Raw genomic sequence first — 27,362 nt, 5'->3', positions numbered from 1 at the left:
ACAGAACTCCAGAAAAAAGGATCCCAGATCTGAGGGGACACCGGTGACAGGGATAAGGATCCCAGATCTGAGGGGACACCAGTGACAGGGATAAGGATCCCGGCTCCAAGGGAATTCCACTGACTGGGATCAGGATCCCAGATCTGAGGGGACACCAAGATAAGGGATCCCAGCTCCAAGGGGACATCAGGATAAGGGATCAGGATCCCAGCTCTGAGGGAATTCCAGTGACCAGGATCAGGGATCCCAGCTCAAGGGGACACCAGGATAGGGATCCCAGCTCCGAGGGGACACCAGGATAAGGACCGGCTCCAAGGGAATTCCACTGACTGGGATCAGGATCCCAGATCTGAGGGGACACCAAGATAAGGGATCCCAGCTCCAAGGGGACATCAGGATAAGGGATCAGGATCCCAGCTCTGAGGGAATTCCAGTGACCAGGATAAGGATCCCAGCTCTGAGGGAATTCCAGTGACCGGGATAAGGGATCCCAGCTCCGAGGGGACACCAGGATAAGGATCCAGCTCCAGGGACACCAGGACAGGGATCCCAGCTCCAAGGGGACACCAGGATAAGGGATCAGGATCCCAGCTCTGAGGGAATTCCAGTGACCGGGATAAGGGATCCCAGCTCCGAGGGGACACCAGGATAAGGATCCCAGCTCCGAGGGGACACGGGTGCTGGTGGCCCGGGGCTGTGCGCTCCAGGCTCCCAGTTGTGCTTCCATGATGCCGGGCACGTGTTTTCCATGAAGAAACCCTCCAGCTCCAGGATCTCCAGGCAGAGAACTGGCAAAAGATTCCAACTGTGGATTTTCCATCCCGAAAAAGCGAATCCCTAGGAAACCCCCCCCCCCACTTTAAAGCCACGCTTCGCACTCCCAGGCTCCGAGTGATTCCCGTGGACGGCGCTCATCCCACGGGAGCTGCTCCAACACGGACACAAAATCCCGGTTCCAGAGGCCCTGGGCGAGCTCTCCAGGCAGCGACCGCGCTTCCAAGACTTGTATGGCTTCTGCAAACGTTTTCCCTGGAAAAGGAAAAACCAATCCCAACAAAACCCAACCTCAACGCGGGAGAGAGCGTCCCCATCCCAAACCCTCCCCGGAGCAGTTTTTTTTAAGGCCCACAATTTTGGGACGGAACCGCGGCGAGGTCAGGGAGGAGCTCAGTTGTGCTTGGCCCGCCCTCCCCGCAGGTAACTCTTCCACCTCTTGACGAACTCCCTGAAGACGGGCGCGTCGTCGATGGAGCCCAGCAGCTGCAGCTGGTTGATGTGCGTGGTGTGGTAGTCCCAGCGCGCCAGGTTGGGCGCCGTGCCCAGCATGAAGTGCCGCAGGTCGTAGATGGTGCCCGAGCCGGTGTCGAAGAGCGGCAGCATGGCCTTGAGCGACTCCATGCCGCGCTCGTAGAGCAGCCGCGCCTCCTTGCCCAGCTTCTCCCCGGCCGTCTCCTTCAGGTCGTAGAGGCCGATCAGGGAGTACATGAAGCCGTTGAGCACGAAGGAGCTGGGCGTGGTGGGGTACTCCTCGTACCAGTCGTGCCGGTTCATGAACACCGCCTTGACGCCGCGCTGCTCCGCCGGCAGCTTGAAGGGCGCCGTGGCCCGCAGCGCCGCGCCCAGGAACGCCGGCTCCTTGGTCAGCTGGTAGGCCCTGACCAGCGTGGACATGGCCTGGCCCTGCGCCATGGCCGAGTACCAGCCCGGATCCAGGGACCTGAAGCCTTCCCCCAGCTTCCTGGTGACCATGATGGGCCAGCCGCCGCGCTCGTCCTGGTTGCGCAGCAGCCAGCGGCTGGCGGCAAAGAAGGCGGCCATGTGGGCCGTGGCCGAGATGGTGACGTTGTCCAGGAAGCCGCGGCCCTTGGCCACCAAGCGCAGCACCCTCTTGGGCATGATCTTGGTCTGCTTCACCGCCTTGGTGTTGGAGAGCCCCACGCCCTTGCGCAGGTCCGTCAGCAGGTCCCGCGTCAGCGTGCTCCAGCTGCTGCGCGCCCCGATGCCGTAGAAGATGTCCCTGTCCCTGAGGGCGATGAGCTGCGTGCTGGACACGTAGTGCACGGTGAAGAGCTGGTTCCTCTCCGTGGTCTCCAGCACCACGGACACGCTGCCGTTGCTCAGCAGCTTCAGGTCGAAGGAGATGATGAAATCCCGGCCGTTGTTGAGCTCCAGGGAGACGCCCTCGGAGCTCTCTGCAAAAAAGCAACCCCGGAAAAGGCTCGCTCAGCACGGAAAGATTCCCGCTTCCAAAGGGCTGGAGAGGATTCCAGAGGCCATCCCCGCTCCCGGGAGGGATTCCAAAGCTTTTAGAGCAGCCCTTCAATAATTCAACGTTTCTGGGCTGTTTCACCTGATTGGATTGGGAATGAAGGATGAGGAATGAAATGGATGGGGAATGGAGGACTGGGAACAAAAAGGATGGAGAATGGAGAATTGGGAATGAAAAGGATGGGGAATGGAGGACTGGGAACAAAAGGAGGAATGGAGAAATGGGAGAATATGGGAATGACTAACAAAAATGGAATGGGATGAAGGATGGGAGACTGGGAACAAAAAGGATGGAGAATGGAGGACTGGGAATGAAAAGGATGGAAATGGAGGATGGAACAAAATGGGAATGGAGAGGAATGGAGAATGAGGGACAATAAAGAATGAAAACAGGATGGGGAATGGAGGACTGGGAATGAAGGATAAAGAATGAAAAGGATGGGGAATGGAGGACTGGGAATGAAAAGGATGGGGAATGGAGGAATGGGAATAAAGATGGGGAAGGAAGGACTGAGAATGAAGGATTGGGAACAAAGGATTGGGAATAATAAGGATGCAGAATGAAAAGGATGAAGAGTGAAGAGGAAGGAATGAGCTGGAATGAAAAGGATTGGGAATGAAAGGATGAAGATGAATGAAAGACTGAGAATGAAGGACTAGAAATTAAACGGGTGGGGAACAAGAGATTGGCAATGAAGGACTGGGAACGAAGGACTGGAATCAAGCACTGGGAACAAAGGCCAAACAAAACCCCACAATTCCCAACCATTCCCGCTCCCTGCTCCACCGCCCACCTGGGCAGGAGAAGTGCTTGACGCCGCTGAGCCGGCTCTTGTCCCAGACGGTGGAGAGGGAGCAGCCCTTGGGCACCGTCCACTCCCCGCTCCCGCTGCCGTCCCCGGCCGTCTCGTACACCTCCACGTGCGGCGCCTTCTCCGTCAGGTTCTTGCTGTAGTGGCTCAGCCCGTACTGGGCGATCTGGATGGGGTAGAAGTAGCCCTGAGGGCCCCACTGCGTGGAGAGAGGAACTCCTGACCGGAAAAAAAACACATGGAAAAAAGCGTTGGAATGAGGGGAAAAGTCCTCCTCTGCACCCCAGAATTCCGGGAGCTCCATCAATGCTGTTGGAGGTTAGAGGGAAGGAGGAGGTTGGGCCCTTTTCAATAAAATCCAGAATTCCGCGGTTTTAGCTGGCAGAGGAATTCCTGGCATGGTCTTCCCAACTTTTATGGAATTGTGGAATGGGTTGGGTGCAAGGGAACCTCAATCCCACCCCATTCCACCCCTACCAAGGGTAGGGACACTTCCACAATCCCAGGGTGCTCCAAGCTGGCATTGGACATTCCCGGGATCCAGGGGCAGCCACGGCTTCTCTGGGAATTCCAGCCCAGCCAGGAATTCCTTCCCGAAATCCCATCCATCCCTGCCCTCTGGCAGTGGGAGCCATTCCCTGTGTCCTGTTCCATCCAACTCATCCCTGATGATCCCAAGGCCCAAGGTGCCACCACTAAACCCCATTCCCACATTCCCAGCACCAAATCCAGGTCACTTCACACTTCCAGCACATTTTAAGGAGAACTTCCAGCAGATTTTCAGGATCATCCCAATCCCAAAAAACCTTCTACTCTGCTGATGCCCTTGACCCTGTCACAGACCTTGCCAGTGCCACTCCCATTCCCACATTCCTACCAGAACATCCAGGTCACTCTGTACTTCCAGCACATTTTAAGGATCATCCCAATCCCAAAAATTGCTGGGAATCCTCTGCTTTCCCAGCAAAACCCACGCTGCACACCACTGATGCACCTGACCCTGCCACAGACCTTGACGGTGCCACCCCCATTCCCACATTCCCATCCCCAAATCCAGGTCACTTCACACTTCCAGCATATTTTCAGGAGCACTTTCAGGATACCTTCAGGCTCGTCCCAATCTCAAAAATTCCTGGGAATCCTCTGCCTCCCACCTTCCACACCACTGATGCTCTTGACCCTACCACCACTCCCACATTCCCACCAGAACACCCAGGTCACTCTGCACTTCCAGCACATTTTACGAAGCACTTCCAGCACATTTCACAGAGCACTTCCAGGAGATTTTAAGGATCATCCCAACCCCAAAAATTCCCAGGAATGCCCAGGCCCTCACCCTCCACGCCACTGACGCACTTGTCCCTATCACCATTCCTACATTCCCACCAGAACACCCAGGTCATTTCGCACTTCCAGCACATTTCACGGAGCACTTCCAGCATGTTTTACAGAGCACTTCCAGGAGATGTTCATCCCAACCCCAAAGATTCTCCGTGGGGAACACCCAGTCCCTCACCCTCCATGCCACTGACACACTTGTCCCTATCACCATTCCTACATTCCCACTGGAACACCCAGGTCATTTCACACTTCCAGCACATTTCACAGAGCACTTCCAGGAGATTTTAAGGATCATCCCAACCCCAAAGACCCCAGCCCCTCACCCTCCACACCACTGATGCCCTTGACCGTGTCATCCCCCCCCATTCCCATCCAGGTCATTTCGCACTTCCAGCACATTTCACGGAGCACTTCCAGCACGTTTTGCAGAGCACTTCCAGGAGATTTCACGGAGCACTTCCAGGAGATGTCAGGGCTCATCCCAACCCCAAAGACCCCAGCCCCTCACCCTCCACGCCGCTGACGCACTTGTCCCTATCACCGTTCCTACATTCCCACCAGAACACCCAGGTCATTTCGCACTTCCAGCACATTTCACAGAGCACTTCCAGGACATTTCACGGAGCACTTCCAGCAGATTTTAAGGATCATCCCAACCCCAAAGACCCCAGTCCCTCACCCTCCACGCCACTGATGCCCTTGACCGTGTCATCCCCCCCATTCCCATCCAGGTCATTTCACACTTCCAGCACATTTCACAGAGCACTTCCAGGAAATTTCACGGATCATCCCAACCCCAAAAATTCCCAGGAATGCCCAGTCCCTCACCCTCTACACCACTGAGGCACTTGACCGTGTCATCCCCCCCATTCCCATCCAGGTCATTTCGCACTTCCAGCACATTTCACAGAGCACTTCCAGGAGATTTTAAGGATCATCCCAACCCCAAAGACCCCAGTCCCTCACCCTCCACGCCACTGACGCACTTGACCGTGTCATCCCCCCCATTCCCATCCAGGTCATTTCGCACTTCCAGCACATTTCACAGAGCACTTCCAGCACATTTTATGGAGCACTTCCAGCACATTTCACGGAGCACTTCCAGGAGATTTCAGGGCTCATCCCAACCCCAAAGACCCCAGCCCCTCACCCTCCACGCCGCTGATGCACTTGACCCTGTCGCGCAGCTCCACGTTGTAGCCCTCGAAGGACATGAAGACGCCGTCGGGCCGGTAGGGCGCGCGCTGCGCGTACACCTTGGAGTAGCTGTGCGAGAACTCGAACCTCTCGCCGCCCTCAGCCTGGGCGATGCGCCCGTACACCTGGAAGTATTTCTCCACCCAGCTGAAGGGCAGGAACACCTCGCTGCCCTCGCGCCGCCCCTTCACCGTCTGCTCCTCGTTGATGACGCAGTCGATCTCCTCGTAGCGCGGCCCCGCCGCCGCCCTCCCGGCGCTTCCCGGCATTCCCGGGGCTCGGGGGGCGTCCTGGGGCGAGGCCTCCTCGCTGTCGGCAACGCCGGGGTGCTCCGGGGGGCGCGGGGCGGGCGGGGGGCGGTGGGAGCAGCGGGTCCAGAGCAGCAGCGAGAGCAGAGCCAGGAGGGAGCAGAGCACCAGGAGTGCCTTGGAGCTGAGGCGGGCCAGGCAGCGCATGGTGCTGCATTCCTGGGAAAAACATGGAAAAACATGGAAAAACGGGATCAGGAGAGGGATTTGGGGTTTGGTCATGGTAACAGGGCCAGGCAGCGCATGGTGCTGCATTCCTGGGAAAAACATGGAAAAACGGGATCAGGAGAGGGATTTGGGGTGTTCCTGATGGGAATATCAGGGTGATAGGGTCAGGCAGCGCATGGTGCTGCATTCCTGGGAAAAACATGGAAAAACGGGATCAGGAGAGGGGTTTGGGGTGTGGTCATGGTAACAGGGCCAGGCAGCGCATGGTGCTGCATTCCTGGGAAAAACAACAGGGAAAAACATGGAAAAACGGGATCAGGAGAGGGATTTGGGGTGTTCCTGATGGGAATGGTCATGGTGGTGAGGCCAGGCAGCACATGGTGCTGCATTCTTGGGAAAAACAGGGGAAAACAGGGAAAAACTTGATCAGGAGAGGGATTTGGGGTGGTCCTGATGGTAATGGCACTCATGGTGCAGAATTCCTGGGAAAAACAGAGAAAAAACAGGGAAAAATGGGATTAGGAGAGGATTTGGGGTGTTCCAGATGGGAATGGTCAGGACATGGTGCTGCCTTCCTGGGGAAACAGGGGAAAACGTGGGAAAATGTGGAAAAACATGGGAAAACATGGGAAAACGGGATCAGGGCAGAGGTTTGGGATGTTCCAGAAGGGAATGATCAACACACAGTCCTGCAGTCCTGGGAAAACAGGGAAAAATAGGATCAGGAGGGAAATCTGGGATGTTCCAGATGGGAATCGCACTCATGGTGCTGCATTCCTGGGAAAACATGGGAAAAACATGGAAAAATGGGATCAGGAGAAGGATTTGGGAGGTTCTGGATAGGAATGGTCAGCACATAGTCCTACATTCCTGGGAAAACATGGAAAAACAGGATCTGGAGGGAGATTTGGGATGTTCCAGCTGGGAATGGCACTCATGGTGGAACATTCCCAGAAAAACCATGGAAAAACGGGATCAGGACATGGATTTGAGCTTTCCTGGATGGGAATGGCGTCCCTGTCCAGGGTCAGTGCCAACATTCCCGGGAATCAGGGAAATGTGGGATCCAGGTTGGGACAGGAACTCCAGGGATCCCAGCAGAGCCGGGAATAAACAGGAATGGGGAAAAGCAGCTCTGCTCTTACCTTAGGGAAAGGGGATTCTGGGAATTCTTGGAATTCTAACGCATCTCGAGCTTCCAGAGGAAAAAAATCCCGTGATTTACGGATTCCTCTTGGGATTCCTGCAGGGAAAACCGGGAAAAATGGAGCTGGAGCAGCCCCAGATGGAGCTTTTCCTGGGAAATCCTGGTACTCCCAGCAAACTCCTCTGAATTCCAGGAAAACCCTGACATTCCCAGGGAAATCCTGGTGTTCCCGGCAAACTCCTCTGATTCCCTGGAAACGCTTCAGAATTCCAGGAAAATCCTCAGGGAATCCCAGGAATTCCGGATCCCATATTCCCGAATCCCAGAGCCGCCGTTCCTGCACTCCACATTCCCCCAGCCCATATCCCATATTCCTGCACATTCCAGCCCGCATTCCCGAATTCCCAGCCCAAATTCCCGAATTCCCACCGCTCCCGTTCCCTCATTCCAGGCTCCGGCAGCAACCCCGAGGCGGCCCGAGCACGCCCAGCCCGGGTAACCGCGCTGCCCTCCCTCTCTTCCGCTGCCATGATCCCCACCATTCCCGTCATTCCCATCATTCCCGTTATCCCGGGAATTCCCGGGAATCCCGGCCCGCTCCTCACCTGCGCCCAGGGCCTGGCGGGCGGCGGAACCCCCGCGCGGGGCAGCGGGGGGAGCACGGAGGGGCCGCGCCGGGGCTCCGCCCTCGCGCGTCGCGGCCAATGGGAGCGCTCGGGGGGCGGCGCGAGCGCCGGGCGCCAGCCAATGGGAAAGCGCGGCGCGGCGGTGCCGCCGCCACAACGGCGCCGGGTAGGGTAGGGCGGGGCGGGGAGGGGCGGGGAGGAGGCGCCGCTGCCCCGGTGGCTCCGGAGGTACCGGGAGCGCTGCGGGAGCCGCTCGCACCCGCGCGGGGCCCCGGCTCCGCCGCAGCCCCCGCTGGCACCGGCGCGGCCGGGGGGGAGCGGCGGGAGCGGCCCCGCCCCGGCTTCCCGCGAGAGCGGCGGCGACCAATCAGAAGCGCGCGTTTGAGGGGCGGGGCTTCCGGGCGGAGCGCGCCGCGGATTGGCTGAGCGATGCCCCGCCCACAGCGTGGTCACGTGGCGGGGCCGCGTGAGGCGGCGGCTTTGATCGCGATAATTAACGGGGATTAATGAATAATTAATGAAAAATTAATGAGTAACTGATGAAAGGGACCGAGAGAGCGGCGGGCTGGGCAGGGAGGCTCAGGGAGAGCGGAGGGGGGGCGGGGCAGCGGTTGCGCCGGGGGAGGTTTGGGAATGTTGGGAAAATTCCCACCTGGAAAATTCCCACCTGGAAAAGCTCCAGGCACGGAGGAGCTGCCAGGCAGGGCTGGAGTCACATCCCGGAGGGATTGGAACCCTTTGGATGTGGCACCTGGGGACAGTGGTGTGGTTGGAGTCCGGGATCTCCAAGGGCTTTTCCAACAGAAACAATTCCCTGATTCCACACAAATTCCTGATCCTCCATCCCTAAAAAACCACCCGGGTCGGGATAAACCCAACAGAACCTGGGTAAACCTGATATAATCCCAATCCAATGCTAACCCGGGAATTCTGTGCCTCACCCACCAGGAGCTGCTGCTTTGGAGCAGATCCCAGGCCTGGAAAAGGGTGGAAAATCAGGAATTCCAAGCATGGAATTGTTATCCATGGCCTCACCAGCTCCTGATTCCTGGATCCCCTTGATTCACCAGGAAACTCAATCCGAATCCAGCGTAGATTCCGGGTTGGGCAGGACAGCATCTGTCACACACTGATTCCCATCCCAGTTTTTCCTTGGTTTTGCCAAGGAGCTGGAATTGCTTCCATGAACCTCGACATTCCCACCTTTCCCTCAATTATTCCTCAGATCCAAAGGAAACATTCCCACCTTTCCCTCAATTATTCCTCAGATCCAAAGGAAACATTCCCACATTTTCTCGATTTATTCCCGTGCTTTTCCGAAGGGAGCGTTCCCAAAGCCCCATTCCCGCTGCCGGCCGCAGATCCCGGCTGGCGTTCGGGCTCTCTCAGAAGTTCTCCCGGTGGAAGCGGAAGCCGAAGCGGCGGCAGTGCCGGCGGATGGCCCGGGCCAGCCCCGCCGACCCGCACAGGAACACCGCGACCGCGCCGCGCCGCTCCGCCGCCACCCGCGCGAACACCTGCAACGGGATCCGCGACCCGCCTGCCTTCCTCTTCTGCGCATCCAGCCTGGAAAAGTAAAATCGGAATTCCAGCATGAATTGTTTCCATGCCTCCCACTCCATTCCTGTCCTCCTTATTCCCAGGAAACCCATTCCTCCCCGCGTTCCTTTGCAGACCTCCTTCCACCTTTCCCATCCCATTTTCCTTTTCTTGCCTAGCTGATCTCTCCATGTACCCCACTTCCCCTTTCCCCATATTCCTCATCCATATCCATTTCCCACTTTTCCTTTATTCCTTTCTTTCCTAGGCTTCCAACCCCATTTCCTCCTTTCCTGTCCTGCCATTCCCGTCTTCCTTCCTCATTCCTTTCCTTCCTGTACGACCATTCGCATCCCCGATGCGCCCCATCCCAAAAACCCCGCCCGCCTCCTCCCCGTCACACCTCAACTTCCCCTTTCCTTTCCTTCCCTTCTTTCCCTCTTTCCTTCTCCTTCCCTCTTCCTCCTTCCCTCTTCCCCTCCCTTCCTTCCTCCTTTCCTCCTTCTTCCTTCCCTTCCTTCCCTTTCCTTTCCTTCCTTCCTTCTTCTCCTTCCTTTTTCCCCTCTTTCCCTTCCTCTTCCTCTTTCCTCTTTCCCTTTCCTTCCCTTTCCTTTCCCTTCCTTTCCTTCCTTTCCTTTCCCCTTTCCTTCCCTTCCCTTCCCTTTCCCTTCCTTCCCTTCCTTCCCTTCCCTTCCCTTCCTCCTTCCCTCCTTCCCTTCCCCTTTTCCCTTCCCTTTCCATCCCATCTCCCTGGGCCCACGCTTGATATGTCACCATTCCGGGATCCCTCCATCCATCCCATCATGATTCCGAGCCCATCCACATATCGTGATGCCACGTTCCCCAATTCCTATCCCAACCCATGACTCCGATTCCTGTCCCATTCAGATTGGACTGGATCATCCCCACTTCTCGCAACCCATTCCATTCCTATCCGTTCCATTCCCATTCCATTGATCCCATTCCCCAGTTCTCCAGTCCTGATCCATGTCCTGCCATTCCCATTCCTGATTCCCTATCCATTCCCCATATGTTCATAAGTTCCTGATTCATTCAGATCCTGACCATTCATTGATTTCTGATCCATTCCATCCAGTTCCTATTCCCATTCCATTCCATGATCCCATTCCCATTTTCTTCCCATTCCATGACCCAATCCGATTCCCTGCATCCCATTCCATGACTCCATTCCCCAATTCTCTGATCCTATTCCATGATCTCATTCCCCAGTTCCATGGTCCCATTCCCCAAGTTCTCTGATCTCATTGCAGGATTCCACGATCCCATTCTCCAGTTTTGCCTATCCATTCCCATTTCCCAATTCCATTCCCATTCCCATGATCCATTCCCAATTCTCATCCCATTCCATGATTCCCATCCCTGATCCATTCCCTTCCCTTCCCCAGTTCCATGATCCCATTCCCCAAGTTCTCTGATCTCATTGCAGGATTCCATGATCCCATTCTCCAGTTCTGATCCTATTCCATGATCCCATTTCCCAATTCCATTATCCCATTCCATGATCCATTCTCAAGTTTCCATGATCCCCATTCCCGAATTCCATGATTCCCATCTCCTGATTCCTGATCCTTCCATGATCCCCGTTCCCGTTCCTCTGATCCTATCCACATCCCCTTCCCATTCCCCAATCTATCCATTCCATTCCCTGGCCATCTCCGATCCCAATCCGATGCCCAGTTCCTCTCCATTCTCCTGATCCATTCCATGTCCCTGATCCCATTCCCATTCTCTGATCCCATTCCTGCTCCATTCCCCATTCCTGATCCTTCCAAGATCCTTCCCCAGTTCTTCGATCCTATCTCCATTCCATTCCCTATTCATTACCCATCATCCCTCCGATCACCATTCCCGTCCCATCTGATTCCCTATCCCTGATCCATGATCCCTCCCATTCCGCCATTCACTCCCATTCCCGATTCCATGATCCCATTCCATGATCCTATGCCCCAGTTCTCTGCTCCCATTCCCTGATCCATGATCCCATTCCCTGCTCCCATTCCCTGATCCATGATCCCATTCCCCCATGCCCTGCTCCCTCCCTTGGCCCCGCTCCCCCTGCCCGCCATTCCCATTGCGCATCTCCCGTTCCCGGACCTGTTCCCAGTCGGGGCGGCCGGGCCGGGTGCGGCAGCGCAGCCCGGAGATGGAATCGCGCTGCTCCCGCTCCGCCAGCAGGTCCAGGGCCAGCTGCAGCCCCAGCGCCTTCACATCGCCCCTGCCCAGCGCCGAGGTCATGTACAGCTGCAGCTCCAGGAACTTCCCTGCCAATCCCAGCCGTTCCCACCGGGACCTGCCCCGCTCCAGGGCCGGCGTTGGGCTGGGGGTGTTCCCGGGAATGATGCCGCGCTCTCCCGCTCACCTCCCGCCTCCAGCTCCGCCTGCTCCGCCTCCAGCTTGGCCAGGAGGCCCAGGAACCACTGCAGGTGCTGCTGGTCCCGCGTGATCCAGATGAAATCCACCTGGCAGGGCGGGAAAGCCTCGCCTTGGGATCTCACTGGATCCTGCCAGGTCACAATACCAGATCCTGATACCAGATCCCATCACCAGATCCAGCCCCCAATCCCAAACCTCCTGGGTTTGAGGGATGCTCCCAGGCTCTCTACCCCAGCACCCTGCAGCCCCAGGCCAGGCCAAGCCTGGATCCCACATCCCCTCTTGCTCCCATTCCTGTTCCCACCTTCCGGAGCGTCATCTCCTCATCTGTCCGTTCCTCGCTCCAGGAGAAATGGCAGCTGGGGCAGCTCTGCTTCCGCCGCCGGTACCTGCGCGGGGGAGCAGCATTTCCTGCTCATTCCTTCCTATTCCTGCCCCTTCCTTCCCATTCCTGCTCATTCCTGTCCCTTTCTAGCTTTTCCTTCCCCTTCCTTCCCATTTCTGCTCCTTCCTTCCCATTCCTGCTCCTTCTTTCCCATTCCTGCTCCTTCCTTCCCATTCCTGCTCCTTCCTTCCCATTCCTGCTCATTCCTGTCCCTTTCTATCTTTTCCTTCCCTTCCTTCCCATTTCTGCTCCTTCCTGCCCATTTCTGCTCCTTCATTCCCATTCCTGCTCCCTTCTTCCCATTCCTGCTCCTTCATTCCCATTCCTGCTCTCTTCTTCCCATTCCTGCTCCCTTCTTTCCCATTCCTGCTCTCTTCTTCCCATTCCTGCTCCCTTCTTCCCATTCCTGCTCCTTCCTGCCCCTTCCTTCCCATTCCTGCTCATTCCTGTCCCTTTCTATCTTTTCCTTCCCCATCCTTCCCATTCCTGCTCCTTCATTCCCATTCCTGCTCCTTCTTCCCATTCCTGCTCTCTTCTTCCCATTCCTGCTCTCTTCTTCCCATTCCTGCTCCTTCCTGCCCCTTCCTTCCCATTCCTGCTCATTCCTGTCCCTTTCTATCTTTTCCTTCCTATTCCTGCTCCTTCCTGCCCATTCCTTCCCCTTCCTTCCCATTCCTGCCCATTCCTGCTCATTCATTCCCATTCCTTCCCATTCCTGCTCATTCATTCCCATTCCTGCCCCTTCCCTCCCTGCCTGCCCACAGCCAATCTCCCTCCAGCGCCTTTCCCCCAGCCCAAATCCCCAAGGAAAACCCTGGCACCAGGAGAGGCCCCACCTGTGCTCGTGGGAATGAATCCCAAGGACAGAATCCCAAGGATCGAGGGTTGGATGACAGCTCCACCCAGGCATCCCAGATTCCTGGGGACCCACCGGATCATGATGCTCTGCAGGATGGAGGCGAAGGGGGTGATCCCGATGCCGGCCCCGATGAGAACGGCGTGCTCCGAGGTGAAGATCCGCCGGCTCGGCGTTCCGTAGGGACCGTCCAGGAAGCACTGGGACAGATCCAGCACTTCCAGGGTCAGATCCAGCCCTTCCAGGGGCTGGAGCAGCTCCCGGGTGGAGGAGAAAGGCACAAAGGGGATCCTGGAATTTGGGATCTTCCCAGGGTTTTGTGGGAGCAAGGAATGAGTGGGAAGGACTGGAGATTTTCAGCAGGGCCGGGTTTGGATCAGCCTCAGGTGGGATCATCCAGGCACAGGGATCCAGGGGTGGAGCAGCTGGGAATGGGGATGGGATGGCAGGAGCGTGGATGGGATGGTGGGAACGCTGATCCCAGCCCATTTCCCAGGATCCAGGAAAGGTGGGAACATCCTCACCTTGACGCTGCAGCTCCGCTGGCTCTCCCCAGGCCCGGTGTCCTGCAGGAGAGGGGAGCAGTGATCATCCCCCCTTCCCAAGCACTCCCAAAATTCCCTGGATTTGGGCGTTTTCCCACTGGGCTGCACACACACAATTCCCGCTGTCAATGCTGCAATAATATCCAAGGAATTTCTTCCCAAAGAGGAGATTTCAAGGAGTTTTGTCCCATTTGGGATCCAGTCCCTGTGCCCGGGATGGGGGCAGTGCTCACCCCCTGCTCCGGGTCCTTTTCCGGGAAAGCAGCTCCGGAGGCTCGGAACGCCGTCAGCTCCACGGCTCCATCCCTGCCCGAGGCCACAGATCCTTCCTGGGAACCAAGGCTGGAATCAGCACTGGGATCACCGCTCCTGGGATCTGCTGGGCCTCCAGCAGAGTCACAGGAATTCCCATTTCATGGGGCAGAAAATCCCATCAGTCCCAAATCCCACCATCCCATCCATCCATCCCAAATCCCATTCCACAGAGCACAAATTCCCATTCCACGGGACACAAATCCTTCAAGGCTGGACAAGCAGGGAATGTTCATCCCGAGGGATTCCCCAGCTGGGATGATCCCATGGGATCCACTCCACATCCATCCCCTTGCTCCGATCCCAATCCCACCTGTTCCCAGTGCCGGCTCCTCCACTCCCTGCGGCTCTTCCCGGGTGGATTCGGCTCCGGGCCGTGCAATTCCAGCTGCTGGAAGTACTCGTAGAGCTTGGTGGTCCATTGGCCCCGCGCCCGGATGTGCAGCCAGAGGGTTTCTGTGGGGATCAATCCCAAAATCCTGGAATTCTCTGGATTGGGAAGAACTTCAAACCCAACTCATCCCATGGAACCGCCTCCCATAGCCCGGCTCGCTCCAAGCCCCATCTGAGCTGGAAAAACGTCACTGTGGGCACGGAAAACAGATCCTGGGGTTGGGAAATGGATCCTGGGGGTGGGAAACATTCCAGGGATGGGAAACAGATCCCAGGGGTGGGAAAAGAAATCCCAAGGGTGGGAAACAGATCCCGGGGGTGGGAAATGGATCCTGAGGGTGGGAAATATTCCAGGGATGGGAAACATATCCCAAGGGTGGGAAGCAGATCCTGGGGATGGAAAACAGATTCCAAGGATGGGAAATGGATCCTGGGTGGGAAAACAGGTCCCAGGGATGGAAAACAGATCTCAGGGATGGAAAACATTCCAGGGATGGGAAACAGATCCCAGAGGTGGATCACAGATCCTGGGGATGAAAAACAGATCCCAAGGGTAGGAAACAGATCCCAGGGGTGAGAAACAGATCCCAGGGATGTTAAGGGAAAATTCCAGGGGGATTTGCAGGGAGCAGGAGGAACCTGGCTGCTCCGGGGCGCTGCTGATGGAGAAGGGGTGCCACTCGTAGGCGGCGATGGCCGGCACGTTCAGGTAGACGTAATCCCCCGGCTGGAAGCGGAAGGATTTCGGCCTCTGGATCACCAGGTGGGTCACCTGCGGGAGAACGGGAGCAGGAAAACCGGGAATGCCCAAAGGATGTCCCCTGCTGGATTCTGTGCAGCGGAAATTCCGGGTTCTGCCCCCCCCGTTGGGTTTGTTCCCCATTCCCCGCCCAGTTTGGGTTGCGCAAAATCCCAGTTCAGACTGGGCTCAAATTACGGGATTTGGGGAAAAAAATTCCGAGTTCCAGGAGTTTTTGTTCTGCTTCGGCTTTTCCATGAGTTTTCATTTTAAAAAATTGGGAAAAAGGCTTGGAAATAAAGGAATTCCTTTGGCCTCCCTCTGCCACCTCCAGCTATTCCGCATTTGTTTGTTTGTTTGTTCTTTCACTGTCAGAGTGCCAGGAGGAGGTGGGATAGTGGGATTTGGGATAGTGGGGTTTGAGATGGATGGATGGATGGATGGATGGATGGATGGATGGGTGGACGGATGGATGGATGGATGGGTGGATGGGTGGATGGATGGATGGGATGGATGGGATGGATGGATGGATGGATGGATGGATGGATGGATGGGATGGATGGAGTGGATGGGATGGATGGGTGGATGGGTGGATGGATGGATGGATGGATGGATGGATGGATGGATGGAGTGGATGGGATGGATGGATGGATGGATGGATGGTGGATGGATGGATGGATGGATGGGATGGATGGGTGGATGGGTGGATGGATGGATGGTGGATGGATGGATGGATGGATGGATGATGGATGGATGGATGGATGGATGGATGGATGGTGGATGGATGGTGGATGGATGGATGGGATGGATGGATGGTGGATGGATGGATGGATGGATGGATGGATGGATGGATGGATGGATGGATGGGTGGGATGGATGGATGGATGGATGGATGGATGGATGGATGGACGGATGGATGGATGGATGGGTGGATGGGTGGATGGATGGATGGATGCCCCCTCCAAAGGGCAGCAGATGGGTGGGATTTGGGATAATGGATGGGGTTTGGGGGTGTGGGATGTTTGGGATGTGGGACGATGCTAGGTTTGGGATTTGGATAGATTGGATTTGGGGTATTTGGGATTTACTCCCACCTTGGAGGGCAGCAGCTTGGCCTCCAGGATGTGCAGATCCCCCGCCCGGCGCCACGCCCAGCCCAGAACCTTCTCCAGCACAAAGAGGGAGCCGGGAATCAGGAACCACTTCCAGAAGTGGGGACCGTGCAGGAGCAGCAGGAGCCACACGGGGATGTAGGAGAGGTGGCTCCAGTAAAAAACCTGGGAATGGGAATGGGGGTAGGAATGGGAATGGGAAGGGCTGGACCCAAATGGTGCTTCCTTGTGGGGCTGTCTGGGTATCCCAGTGGGAAAAGGCAGCACAAGGGAATGTTGGACTCTGGGATTTGGCTTGGAAAGGACCTTAAACCCATGCAGTTCCAATCCCAACACCTCCCTCTATCCCACATTGCTCCATGGACACTCCCAGGGATCCAGGGGCACCCAGAGCTTCTCTGGGAATCCCATCCCAATATCCCCGTGGGGAAGCAAATCCCAGGAACCCCGAATTGCGAGTGTGGCGTGCCCAGGGCTCCCACGGGGCAGCACCAGGACGGGCACCCCCTTCCCACCAGGGCACCCCCGCCATTCCAGCCGGGAATTCCCATGGGATCACCTCGAAGTGGCCGCCGCGGCGCACGCAGGGGCTGGAGCAGGCGAGCATGGCCAGGAGCAGCGCCAGCAGCGCCAGCCCGCTCTGCGGGGCAGTGCCACCAATGCCACCCGCGCCCGGCCGCGCCCGCCGCACGTACTCGCCCAGGGCCGCGAGCCAGTCCCGCCGTGCCAGCCCTGCGGACACGGGCACGGCTCAGCGCGGCCCCGCCACCCTGCCGGGAATGGCCCGGGGGTGCTGGCACGGGAGCAGAGCGGGGAGAGCCCTGGCACCGCTCTGGGATGGGGACTGGGGGTACCGGGGTGTGGGGTGCGGGATTTGGGAATGCGGGGTGCCGGGATTTGGGGATGCGGGGTGCCGGGATTTGGGGATGCGGGGTGCGGGATTTGGGAACGTGAGGTGCGGGATTTGGGATGTGCGGTGCCGGGATTTGGGAATGCGGGGTGCCGGGATTTGGGAATGCGGGGTGCGGGATTTGGGAACGCGGGGTGCCGGGATTTGGGAATGCGGGGTGCCGGGATTTGGGGATGCGGGTGCGGAGATTTGGGGATGCGGGGTGCGGGATTTGGGAATGCGGGGTGCCGGGATTTGGGGATGCGGGGTGCCGGGATTTGGGAATGCGGGGTGCGGGGATTTGGGAATGCGGGGTGCCGGGATTTGGGAACGTGGGGTGCCGGGATTTGGGGATGCGGGGTGCCGGGATTTGGGAATGCGGGGTGCCGGGATTTGGGAATGCGGGGTGCCGGGATTTGGGGATGTGGGGTGCCGGGATTTGGGGATGCGGGGTGCCGGGATTTGGGGATGCGGGGTGCGGGGATTTGGGAATGCGGGGTGCCGGGATTTGGGGATGTGGGGTGCCGGGATTTGGGGATGTGGGATTTGGGAATGCGGGGTGCCGGGATTTGGGAATGCGGGGTGCCGGGATTTGGGAACGTGGGGTGCCGGGATTTGGGAACGTGGGGTGCCGGGATTTGGGAAGCGGGGTGCCGGGATCTGGGATGTGGGGTGCGGGGATTTGGGAATGCGGGGTGCCGGGGTTTGGGAATTTTGGGCGGGGTGCGGGTTTGGGAACGGGGGTGCCGGGATTTGGGGATGCGGGGTGCCGGGATTTGGGAATGCGGGGTGCCGGGATTTGGGGATGTGGGATTGGGATCCCGCTCGGGACCTCGGCTGTCCGGCCGGAGCCGCTAGAGGGGGATCACAGCCCGCGGCTGCTGCCCGTGCCCTGCCCTGCCTGGCCCATGTCCCGCGCTTTGCCCCTGTCCCTGTCCCCGCCCGTGCCCTCGGAGCCCTCCCGGCACGGCCACCCCTTCTCCGGGGCATCTCCCCCGTCCTTGGGCACCCCTTCCATGGGATCCCGGGCCATGTTCCCCCATCCCTGGGCTCCCTGTCCCCGTGTCCCCTGTCACTGACCGGCCTGTGCCAGGTGTGTCCCCGTGTCCCCTGTCACTGACCGGCCTGTGCCACTGTGCCAGGTGTGTCCCCTGTCACTGACCGGCGTGTGCCAGGTGTGTCCCCTGTCACTGACCGGCCTGTGCCAGGTGTGTCCCCATGTCCCCTGTCACTGACTGGCGTGTGCCAGGTGTGCCCCCTGTCACTGACTGGCCTGTGCCAGGTGTGTCCCTGTGTCACCTGTCACTGACCGGCCTGTGCCAGGTGTGTCCCCATGCCCTGTGTCACTGACCGGCGTGTGCCAGGTGTGTCCCCTGTCACTGACCGGCCTGTGCCAGGTGTGCCCCCTGTCACTGACCGACCTGTGCCAGGTGTGTCCCCATGTCCCCTGTCACTGACCGGCCTGTGCCAGGTGTGTCCCCGTGTCCCCTGTCACTGACCGGCCTGTGCCAGGTGTGTCCCCATGTCCCCATGCCCTGTGTCACTGACCGGCCTGTGCCAGGTGTGTCCCTGTGTCCCTTGTCACTGACTGGCCTGTGCCAGGTGCGCCCCCGTGTCCCCTGTCACTGACCAGCGTGTGCCAGGTGTGTCCCCATGTCCCTTGTCACTGACCGGCGTGTGCCAGGTGTGTCCCCTGTCACTGACCGGCCTGTGCCAGGTGTGTCCCCATGTCCCCTGTCACTGACCGGCCTGTGCCACTGTGCCAGGTGTGTCCCCTGTCACTGACCGGCGTGTGCCAGGTGTGTCCCCATGTCCCCTGTCACTGACGGCGCTGTGCCAGGTGTGCCCCTTGTCACTGACCAGCGTGTGCCAGGTGTGTCCCCATACCCTGTGTCACTGACCGGCGTGTGCCAGGTGTGTCCTCTGTCACTGACCGGCCTGTGCCAGGTGTGTCCCCGTGTCCCCTGTCACTGACCGGCCTGTGCCAGGTGTGCCCCGGTGTCCCCTGTTACTGACCGGCCTGTGCCAGGTGTGCCCCTTGTCACTGACCGGCGTGTGCCAGGTGTGTCCCTGTGCCCCCTGTCACTGACCGGCGTGTGCCAGGTGTGTCCCCTGTCACTGACCGGCGTGTTGCCAGGTGTGTCCCCTGTCACTGACCGGCCTGTGCCAGGTGTGCCCCGGTGTCCCCTGTTACTGACCGGCCTGTGCCAGGTGTGTCCCCGTGTGCCCCGGTGTCCCCTGTTACTGACCGGCCTGTGCCAGGTGTGTCCCCTGTCACTGACCGGCGTGTGCCAGGTGTGTCCCCGTGTCACTGACCGGCCTGTGCCAGGTGTGTCCCCTCTCACTGACCGGCGTGTGCCAGGTGTGCCCCCGTGCCCCCTATCACTGACTGGCGTGTGCCAGGTGTGTCCCCATGTCCCCATGCCCTGTGTCACTGACCGGCCTGTGCCAGGTGTGCCCCCTGTCACTGACCGGCCTGTGCCAGGTGTGTCCCTGTGTCACTGACCGGCGTGTGCCAGGTGTGTCCCTTGTCACTGACCGGCGTGTGCCAGGTGTGTCCCTGTGTCACTGACCGGCCTGTGCCAGGTGTGTCCCTGTGTCACTGACCGGCCTGTGCCAGGTGTGTCCCTGTGTCACTGACCGGCGTGTGCCAGGTGTGTCCCTGTGTCACTGACTGGCGTGTGCCAGGTGTGTCCCGTGTCCCCTGTCACTGACCGGCCTGTGCCAGGTGTGTCCCCGTGTCCTGTGTCACTGACCGGCCTGTGCCAGGTGTGTCCCCTGTCACTGACCGGCCTGTGCCAGGTGTGTCCCCTGTCACTGATCGGCCTGTGCCAGGTGTGTCCCTGTCACTGACCGGTCTGTGCCAGGTGTGTCCCCGTGTCCCCTGTCACTGACCGGCCTGTGCCAGGTGTGCCCCCTGTCAGTGACCGGCCTGTGCCAGGTGTGCCCCCGTGTCCCCTGTCACTGACCGGCCTGTGCCAGGTGTGTCCCCTGTCACTGACCGGCCTGTGCCAGGTGTGTCCCCTGTCACTGACCGACCTGTGCCAGGTGTGTCCCCGTGCCCCCTGTCACTGACTGGCCTGTGCCAGGTGTGTCCCCATGTCCCCTGTCACTGACCAGCGTGTGCCAGGTGTGCCCCCGTGTCCCCTGTCACTGACCAGCCTGTGCCAGGTGTGCCCCCGTGTCCCTGTCACTGACTGGCCTGTGCCAGGTGTGTCCCCTGTCACTGATCGGCGTGTGCCAGGTGTGTCCCCGTGCCCCCTCTCACTGACCGGCGTGTGCCAGGTGTGCCCCCGTGTCCTGTGTCACTGACCAGCGTGTGCCAGGTGTGCCCCCTGTCACTGACTGGCCTGTGCCAGGTGTGTCCCTGTGTCACCTGTCACTGACCGGCCTGTGCCAGGTGTGTCCCCATGCCCTGTGTCACTGACCGGCGTGTGCCAGGTGTGTCCCCATGTCCCCATACCCTGTGTCACTGACCGGCGTGTGCCAGGTGTGTCCCCATGTCCCCTGTCACTGACCGGCCTGTGCCACTGTGCCAGGTGTGTCCCCTGTCACTGACCGGCGTGTGCCAGGTGTGTCCCTTGTCACTGACCGGCGTGTGCCAGGTGTGTCCCCATGTCCCCTGTCACTGACCGGCCTGTGCCAGGTGTGTCCCCATGCCCTGTGTCACTGACCGGCCTGTGCCAGGTGTGTCCCCTGTCACTGACCGGCCTGTGCCAGGTGTGCCCCCGCGTGCGCGGTCCCCAGGGCCAGCACCAGGTGTCCCACGCGCTCGTGGCCCCGCACGTGCAGCTCCAGCGGGAACAGCTCCGCCAGCGGCGTGGAGCGCAGCCAGGTCAGAGAGCGCCGCAGCATCAGCGCCTGGCGACAGCGACAGCGACAGGGCAGGGACAGCGGGGACGGGGCAGGGACAGGGACGGAGGTGAGGGAGGGGACAGGGGCGAGGAGAGGGGCCAGGGCACCCGGGGATTCCAGGGGGCAAATGGAAATGGGAGGGACTGGGAGATTCCCGGGCAATGGGAAATGTTGGGGAGACAATGGGGAATTCTGAAGGGAACGGGAAATGCTGGGGGACAATGGGAAATCCCAGGGAGAACGGGAAATGCTGGGGGACAGTGGGAAATCCCAGGGGGAACGGGAAATGTTGGGGGACCATGGAAAACGCCGGGGACAACAGGAAACTTTGGGCCAGCATCCCTCCTGGCTATCCCAGACCCTCCCGGCCTTTCCTGCTCCCTCCCCTCCGTGTCCCCCGGTGTCCCCCGGTGTCCCCCCGGTGTCGCGGGGCACTCACGGCCAGCAGGGCGCAGTTGAGGTTGAGGCTCTGCCCGCAGCCCCGGGCCAGCGCCAGGGCCGGGCCGCGCTCCCGGTGCCACAGAGCCCCCAGGGCGAGCAGGAGCGCCGTGGCGGCGACCCAGGCCCCCAGGCAGCACAGCCGGGCCCGCTGATCCTCGTGGGCTTCCCGGGAAAAGCGGCACATCCCGGGCCGCTGATCATCGTGGGATTCCCGGGAACAGCAGCACAGCCAGGGCCGCTGATCATCGTGGGATTCCCGGGAACAGCAGCACAGCCAGGGCCGCTGATCATCGCGGGATTCCCGGGAACAGCAGCACAGCCAGGGCCGCTGATCATCGTGGGCTTCCCGGGAAAAGCGGCACATCCCGGGCCGCTGATCATCGTGGGATTCCCGGGAAAAGCAGCACAGCCAGGGCCGCTGATCATCGTGGGATTCCCGGGAACAGCAGCACAGCCAGGGCCGCTGATCATCGTGGGATTCCCGGGAACAGCAGCACAGCCAGGGCACAGCAGGGCTGGGACTGGGGGGCTTCAGCCAGCTGGCAGCACTGGGAAAATGGGAATTGGGGTTTGGATGGGAATTTGGGGGTGTTTGGATGGGGAATGGGGAGCTGGAGCAGTACCCAGCCCGGGGTTGTACCTGGCCTTACAGCCAGAGTGGCAGCATCCCTGCATCCATCCCAAAATCCAAACCCTGCCCCATCCCAACCCACCTCTGATCCAAATGCTGCCCCCATTCCAAACCATCCCAACCCATCCCAACCCACCCCTGATCCAATCCCAAACCTCTCCAGCTGCTCCCAGCCCCACTGTGGGCTCCCCATGGAATCCTTTCCCAGCGTTCCCCTCCCCACCTGATGCTCAGGCTCTCCAGGAGTTCCGGGAACGCTTCCAGCTGCTCCCGGAGCTCCGGGAAGGTGATGGAGCCGCTGTGGTCGCGGTCCAGGGCCTGGAGCAGGGCCTGGCTCAGCGCCCCGAGCCGCTCCTCGGGAAGGGCCAGGGAGCTCTCCCGGAGACACCCCCGGAGCACCACCCGCAGCTCCTCGGCATCGATGGAGCCGCTGCCTGGAAACCGGGAGAGTCCCGATATCCCACAGCCCTACGGAGTCACCTTCATCCCAATATCGCACAGCTGTACGGAGTCACCTCCGTCCCGATACCCCACAGCCCCATGGAGTCACCTCTATCCCAATATCCCACTGCTGTACAGAGTCACCTCCATCCTGATATCCCACAGCCCTATGGAGTCACCTCCATCCCAATATCCCACAGCTGTACGGAGTCACCTCCGTCCCGATATCCCACTGCCGTACAGAGTCATCTCCATCCCGATATCCCACAGCCATACGGAGTCACCTCCATCCCGATATCCCACAGCCATACGGAGTCACCTCCATCCCGATATCCCACAGCCCTATGGAGTCATCTCCATCCCGATATCCCACTGCCGTACAGAGTCACCTCCATCCTGATATCCCACAGCCATACGGAGTGACTTAAATCCTGATATCCCACAGCCCTACGGAGTCATCTCCATCCCGATATCCCACAGCCCCATGGAGTCACCTCTATCCCGATATCCCACTGCCGTACAGAGTCATCTCCATCCCGATATCCCACAGCCCCATGGAGTCACCTCCATCCCAATATCCCACAGCCATACGGAGTCATCTCCATCCCGATATCCCACAGCCCCACGGAGTCATCTCCATCCCGATATCCCACAGCCATACGGAGTCATCTCCATCCCGATATCCCACAGCCCCATGGAGTCACCTCCATCCCGATATCCCACTGCCGTACAGAGTCACCTCCATCCCGATATCCCACAGCCGTACGGAGTCATCTCCATCCCGATATCCCACAGACCCATGGAGTGACTTAAATCCCGATATCCCACAGTCCTACGGGGTCATCTCCATCCTGATATCCCACAGCCCTATGGAGTCACCTCCATCCCGATATCCCACTGCCGTACAGAGTCATCTCCATCCTGATATCCCACAGCCCCATGGAGTCACTTAAATCCTGATATCCCACAGCTTTATGGAGTCACCTCCGTCCCGATATCCCACAGCCATATGGAGTCACCTCCATCTGGGTATTCCAGTCCTACTGTCACCTCCATCCCGATATCCCACAGCCCCATGGAGTCACCTCCACCCTGATATCCCACAGCCATACGGAGTCACCTCCATCCCGATATCCCACAGCCCCATGGAGTCACCTCCATCCCAATATCCCACAGCTGTACAAAGTAATCTCCATCCCGATATTCCAGTCCTATGGAGTCACCTCCATGCCAGTATTTTACAGCCCCACAGAGCCACCTCCATCTGGGTATTCCAGTCCTACAGAGTCACCTCCACCCCGATATCCCACAGCCCCATGGAGTCACCTCCACCCCAATATTCCACAGCCCTATGAATTCACTTCCATCCCAATTTTCCAGTCCTAATCCAGGAATTTTCCTCGCAGGGAGGAAAACCCTGGGTGGGTCAGGATCTCCTCCCTGGAGGATCAGATTGATCCCAATATTCCACATTCCTACGGAGTCACCTCCATTCTGATTTTCCACGGCCCTACAGATTTTCCATGGGAAGTCCTGGATGGGTCAGGATGTGCTCCCCGGAACCAGGGACAGGATAATGGGAATGGCATCCAGGGGAGGTTCAGGGTGGATATTTGGGAATATTCCTTCATGGAAAGGGAGCCATTGGAAGGGGACTTGGGGGTGGGAATGGTTGGATTTGATCTCCGAGGGCTTTTCCAAGCCAAACGATCCCAGAATTTCAGGAAAGCAGGATGGGGAGTTGGGATTGGAGCGGAGCAGATCCTGCTCTCCCTGGCTGATGGGAAATCCTCAGTTGTGACCGATGGAATCCTTGGCTTCCCACCGGAATTTTCCCATTCCCACATGGAACGAGGGCAGCAGCCTCATCCCAGCCACAGCCGGATGCTCAGAGCAGACCAAACCCCAAAGTTATCCCAAAAAACCCCAACGAATCCCATTTTTCTCCTCTCACCGTCCACGTCATACACCTGGAAGAGGAATTGGAGCTTTTCCGTGGAATTCCCGCGGAGCAGCCGGCGCAGGGATCCCAGCAGCTCCTCCCGGCTCAGGGAGCCGCTCCCGTCGGAATCGAAGAGCGCAAAAAACCTCTCGGCAAAGAAGGACTGCAGGAAAAGCGGGAATGTTCCCATGGAGCAGGGAATCGGGAATGCTCCCGTGGAGCCCGGAATGTTCCCAAGGAGCAGGGAATGTTCCCCATGGAGCAGGGAATCGGGAATGCTCCCATGGAGCCTGGAATGTTCCCAAGGAGCAGGGAATTCCCACTGATCCCTCCCCTTTTCCCACAGATCCCATTCCCTCTTCCCACGGATCCCTGACCTCCTTGACCTGCAGCGCGGATTTGAACTCTTCCAGGCTGATTTCCTTCTCCTTCCCAGCGACATTCCCAAATTTCTTGCTCACCCAGCGCAGCCACTCCGCGTCCGCCGCCGCTCCCATGGTTCCGGAGCGATCCCTAAATCCCAACAATCCTTTTTTGGGATCTCCCAGCCTCGTTCCGTGGAGCATCCCAAAGTTGGATCCTGCAGGGATCAGCTGCATTCCATGGAATCCCAAATCTCCATGGAGCTGCTGAGCCCAGTTCCTGGGATAATCACGGGGTCCCATGGGAGCATCCCTGAGGATTCATTTTTCCCAGGAAACCCAAGCAGGGATCATCTCCCATTCCCATTCCCTCCTTCCCCATTCCCATTCCCTCCTTTCCCAGCCCTCCAAAATTCCTCCAACCCCCCACGCTCCATGAAATCCATCAGCGCTTCCCAGCATCCCAGATTTCCCCAGGATCCAAAGGAAAATCCATGTTCCAGGAGCCTTTTCCCATTTCCAGCCTCTCCTGTTCACCTCCAAAGGGAAATCCTGGAAAAGCCCGCAGTGTTCCCAAGGAGAGGGATGGGTCTGGCTGGGATAAATCCCAAATCCCAAATCCCTGCTCCTGCCTCATTCCCATTATCCCTCCCTTCCCAAATCCCGCCCAGCTCCGTGGCCCGTCCCAATCCCGCTTTTCCCAGCTGTTGTTTATCCCTTTGCCAACCCCTGCACTGGACATTCCCTGTCCCCTCCATCCCTCGGGAATTGTGTTCCTGCCAAACCCATCTGGAGCCGCCGTTCACGGGATGCGCTCCGGAATTCCGGCCCGTCAGGAACACACCGGGAATGTCTTCTCCAGCCTCCATCCTTTCATTCCCTCCACAATGAATCCCCCTGGGACCAGGTTGCCATGGGAATGTCAGGAGCAGATCCAGGCACAATTCCCACATTCCAGAGGCATCCGAGCCCCCGGGTCCCGCTTGGAAAAACCTCCAGGAGCTGCTGGAGCACGGAACTGATCCCAGGAAAATCCAAACACCCTCAGGATCTCGGGATAAACTGGATTAAATCCAGCCCTGTCCTATCCCGAATCCAGCCTTTTTCCCCATCCCAAATCCTGCCCTGTCCTATCCCAAATCCAGCCCTGTCCTATCCCAAATCCTGCCCTGTCCTATCCCAAATCCAGCCCTGTCCCATCCCAAATCCTGCCCTGTCCTATCCCAAATCCAGCCCTGTCCTATCCCAAATCCAGCCCTGTCCTATCCCAAATCCAGCCCTGTCCTATCCCAAATCCAGCCTTTTTCCCATCCCAAATCCAGCCCTGTCCTATCCCAAATCCAGCCCTGTCCTATCCCAAATCCAGCCCTGTCCCATCCCAAATCCAGCTTTTTTTCCCATCCCAAATCCAGCCCTCTCCTATCCCAAATCCAGCCCTGTCCCATCCCAAATCCAGCCCTCTCCTATCCCAAATCCAGCCCTCTCCTATCCCAAATCCAGCCCTCTCCTATCCCAAATCCAGCCTTTTTTCCCATCCCAAATCCTGCCCTCTCCTATCCCAAATCCAGCCTTTTTTCCCCATCCCAAATCCAGCCCTGTCCTATCCCAAATCCAGCCTTTTCCCCATCCCAAATCCAGCCCTGTCCTATCCCAAATCCAGCTTTTTTTCCCATCCCAAATCCAGCCTTTTTCCCCATCCCAAATCCTGCCCTGTCCTATCCCAAATCCTGCCCTGTCCTATCCCAAATCCAGCCTTTTTTCCCATCCCAAATCCTGCCCTGTCCTATCCCAAATCCAGCCTTTTCCTATCCCAAATCCAGCCTTTTTTCCCATCCCAAACTCAGCCTTTTCCCAGGATCTCTGTGCCTTTATCCCGGTATTTCTGGGATCCCCAAAGGTTTTTCCCGGGATGGAGCCGTTCCCTCCTTTTCCCGCTGCTTTTCCAGCTCGTTGTGCCATATCCAGGTGCATCCATAGGGAGAAATCTGGGAATTCTCCTGCTCCATGTGGGATTTGGGGCTCCAAAGGGCTTTTCCCAGCTCCAAGGAATGGGAATTCCAGGTGGGAATGTTGGGAATGGGGGCCGGCAGCAATGGGAGCTCCATTCCCAATTTTCCCTTGGATTCCACGGGATTTGCTCATCCTGAGGAATTCAATCCCTGTTGTTCCCAGGAAACCTCCCCCGCTTCCCAACTTTTCCTTGGATTCTACCTCAAATTCATTCCATTTTTCCATGTTTTCCACCCATTCTCCCTAAATTCTGAGGGATTATCCCAGAATTCCTTGGACTTTTAACTCACCCTGAATTTTTGGGGCAATTTTACCAAATTCTCCCATGAATCCAAGCCAATAAAGCAGGAAAATCTTGGAATATTCCATTAGAAAAATCAGGAATGTGGCAATTATTCCACAAATTTTTCCATGAAAAAGAAAACTTAACAATAATATTTAAAAAATGGGAATAACATGTTCCAACTAATTTTATGGAATTTTTGAGCCATCCCAGAGGTTTTTTCCTCGTTTTTCACCTTCAAATCAGCTTTTCCTCCTATTTTTATCAGATTTTCCCACTTTTTTCCCTGGAATGCTGCGAAAATTCCGATTTTAAGGGGTTAAACCACAAATTGGAAATTCTTGTGGAATCCCAAGGGTGTTTTCC

General features: G+C 58.2%; 2 protein-coding genes across 3 annotated transcripts; both read right to left on the bottom strand.

The window, feature by feature from the left end:
* Positions 1 to 535: 535 nt before the first annotated feature.
* On the bottom strand, positions 536 to 8,147 carry GLCE (glucuronic acid epimerase). Of its 2 annotated transcripts, XM_064722304.1 has the most exons (5): positions 7,847 to 8,147; positions 7,240 to 7,337; positions 5,572 to 6,085; positions 3,063 to 3,299; positions 536 to 2,192 (listed from the first exon to the last, which is right to left on the bottom strand). In XM_064722304.1, the coding sequence occupies exons 3-5, from the start codon at positions 6,071 to 6,073 to the stop codon at positions 1,168 to 1,170; spliced, it is 1,764 nt and encodes a 587-aa protein (XP_064578374.1). In that variant the 5' UTR covers positions 6,074 to 6,085; positions 7,240 to 7,337; positions 7,847 to 8,147; the 3' UTR covers positions 536 to 1,167. The 2 variants fall into 2 exon arrangements, with proteins under 2 accessions (XP_064578374.1, XP_064578373.1); XM_064722303.1 differs by lacking the exon at positions 7,847 to 8,147 and having other exon boundaries at positions 7,240 to 7,612.
* A 1,017-nt stretch (positions 8,148 to 9,164) lies between these two features.
* On the bottom strand, positions 9,165 to 25,523 carry NOX5 (NADPH oxidase 5). Its single transcript, XM_064722484.1, has 18 exons — positions 25,510 to 25,523; positions 24,719 to 24,854; positions 24,354 to 24,504; positions 22,182 to 22,392; positions 21,951 to 21,967; positions 21,326 to 21,489; positions 20,739 to 20,892; positions 16,702 to 16,874; positions 16,125 to 16,307; positions 14,931 to 15,063; positions 14,176 to 14,354; positions 13,820 to 13,915; positions 13,566 to 13,607; positions 13,117 to 13,241; positions 12,105 to 12,189; positions 11,787 to 11,886; positions 11,522 to 11,688; positions 9,165 to 9,384 (listed from the first exon to the last, which is right to left on the bottom strand). Exons 2-18 carry the CDS (start codon positions 24,836 to 24,838, stop codon positions 9,253 to 9,255), a joined length of 2,232 nt encoding a protein of 743 aa, XP_064578554.1. The 5' UTR covers positions 24,839 to 24,854; positions 25,510 to 25,523; the 3' UTR covers positions 9,165 to 9,252.
* Positions 25,524 to 27,362: the final 1,839 nt, after the last annotated feature.

This window comes from Zonotrichia leucophrys, chromosome 10 (assembly GCF_028769735.1).
Source record: "Zonotrichia leucophrys gambelii isolate GWCS_2022_RI chromosome 10, RI_Zleu_2.0, whole genome shotgun sequence".
Taxonomy (NCBI): domain Eukaryota; kingdom Metazoa; phylum Chordata; class Aves; order Passeriformes; family Passerellidae; genus Zonotrichia; species Zonotrichia leucophrys.
The sequence above is the reverse complement of the archived record's forward strand: the minus strand, read 5'-3'. Positions and strand labels throughout refer to the sequence as shown.

Coding starts and splice junctions, on each gene's coding strand:
- GLCE (XM_064722303.1), bottom strand. CDS start 7,611: ATGGGATATGGGCTGGGGGAATGTGGAGTGCAGGAACGGCGGCTCTGG. Junction 6,086..7,239: donor CAGAATCCCCTTTCCCTAAG/GTAAGAGCAGAG, acceptor TGTTTTTCCCAG/GAATGCAGCACCATGCGCTG. Junction 3,300..5,571: donor GTGCATCAGCGGCGTGGAGG/GTGAGGGGCTGG, acceptor TTTTCCGGTCAG/GAGTTCCTCTCTCCACGCAG.
- NOX5 (XM_064722484.1), bottom strand. CDS start 24,838: ATGGGAGCGGCGGCGGACGCGGAGTGGCTGCGCTGGGTGAGCAAGAAA. Junction 24,505..24,718: donor CCGCGCTGCAGGTCAAGGAG/GTCAGGGATCCG, acceptor CTTTTCCTGCAG/TCCTTCTTTGCCGAGAGGTT. Junction 16,308..16,701: donor GCCGCGGCGGCCACTTCGAG/GTGATCCCATGG, acceptor TCCCATTCCCAG/GTTTTTTACTGGAGCCACCT.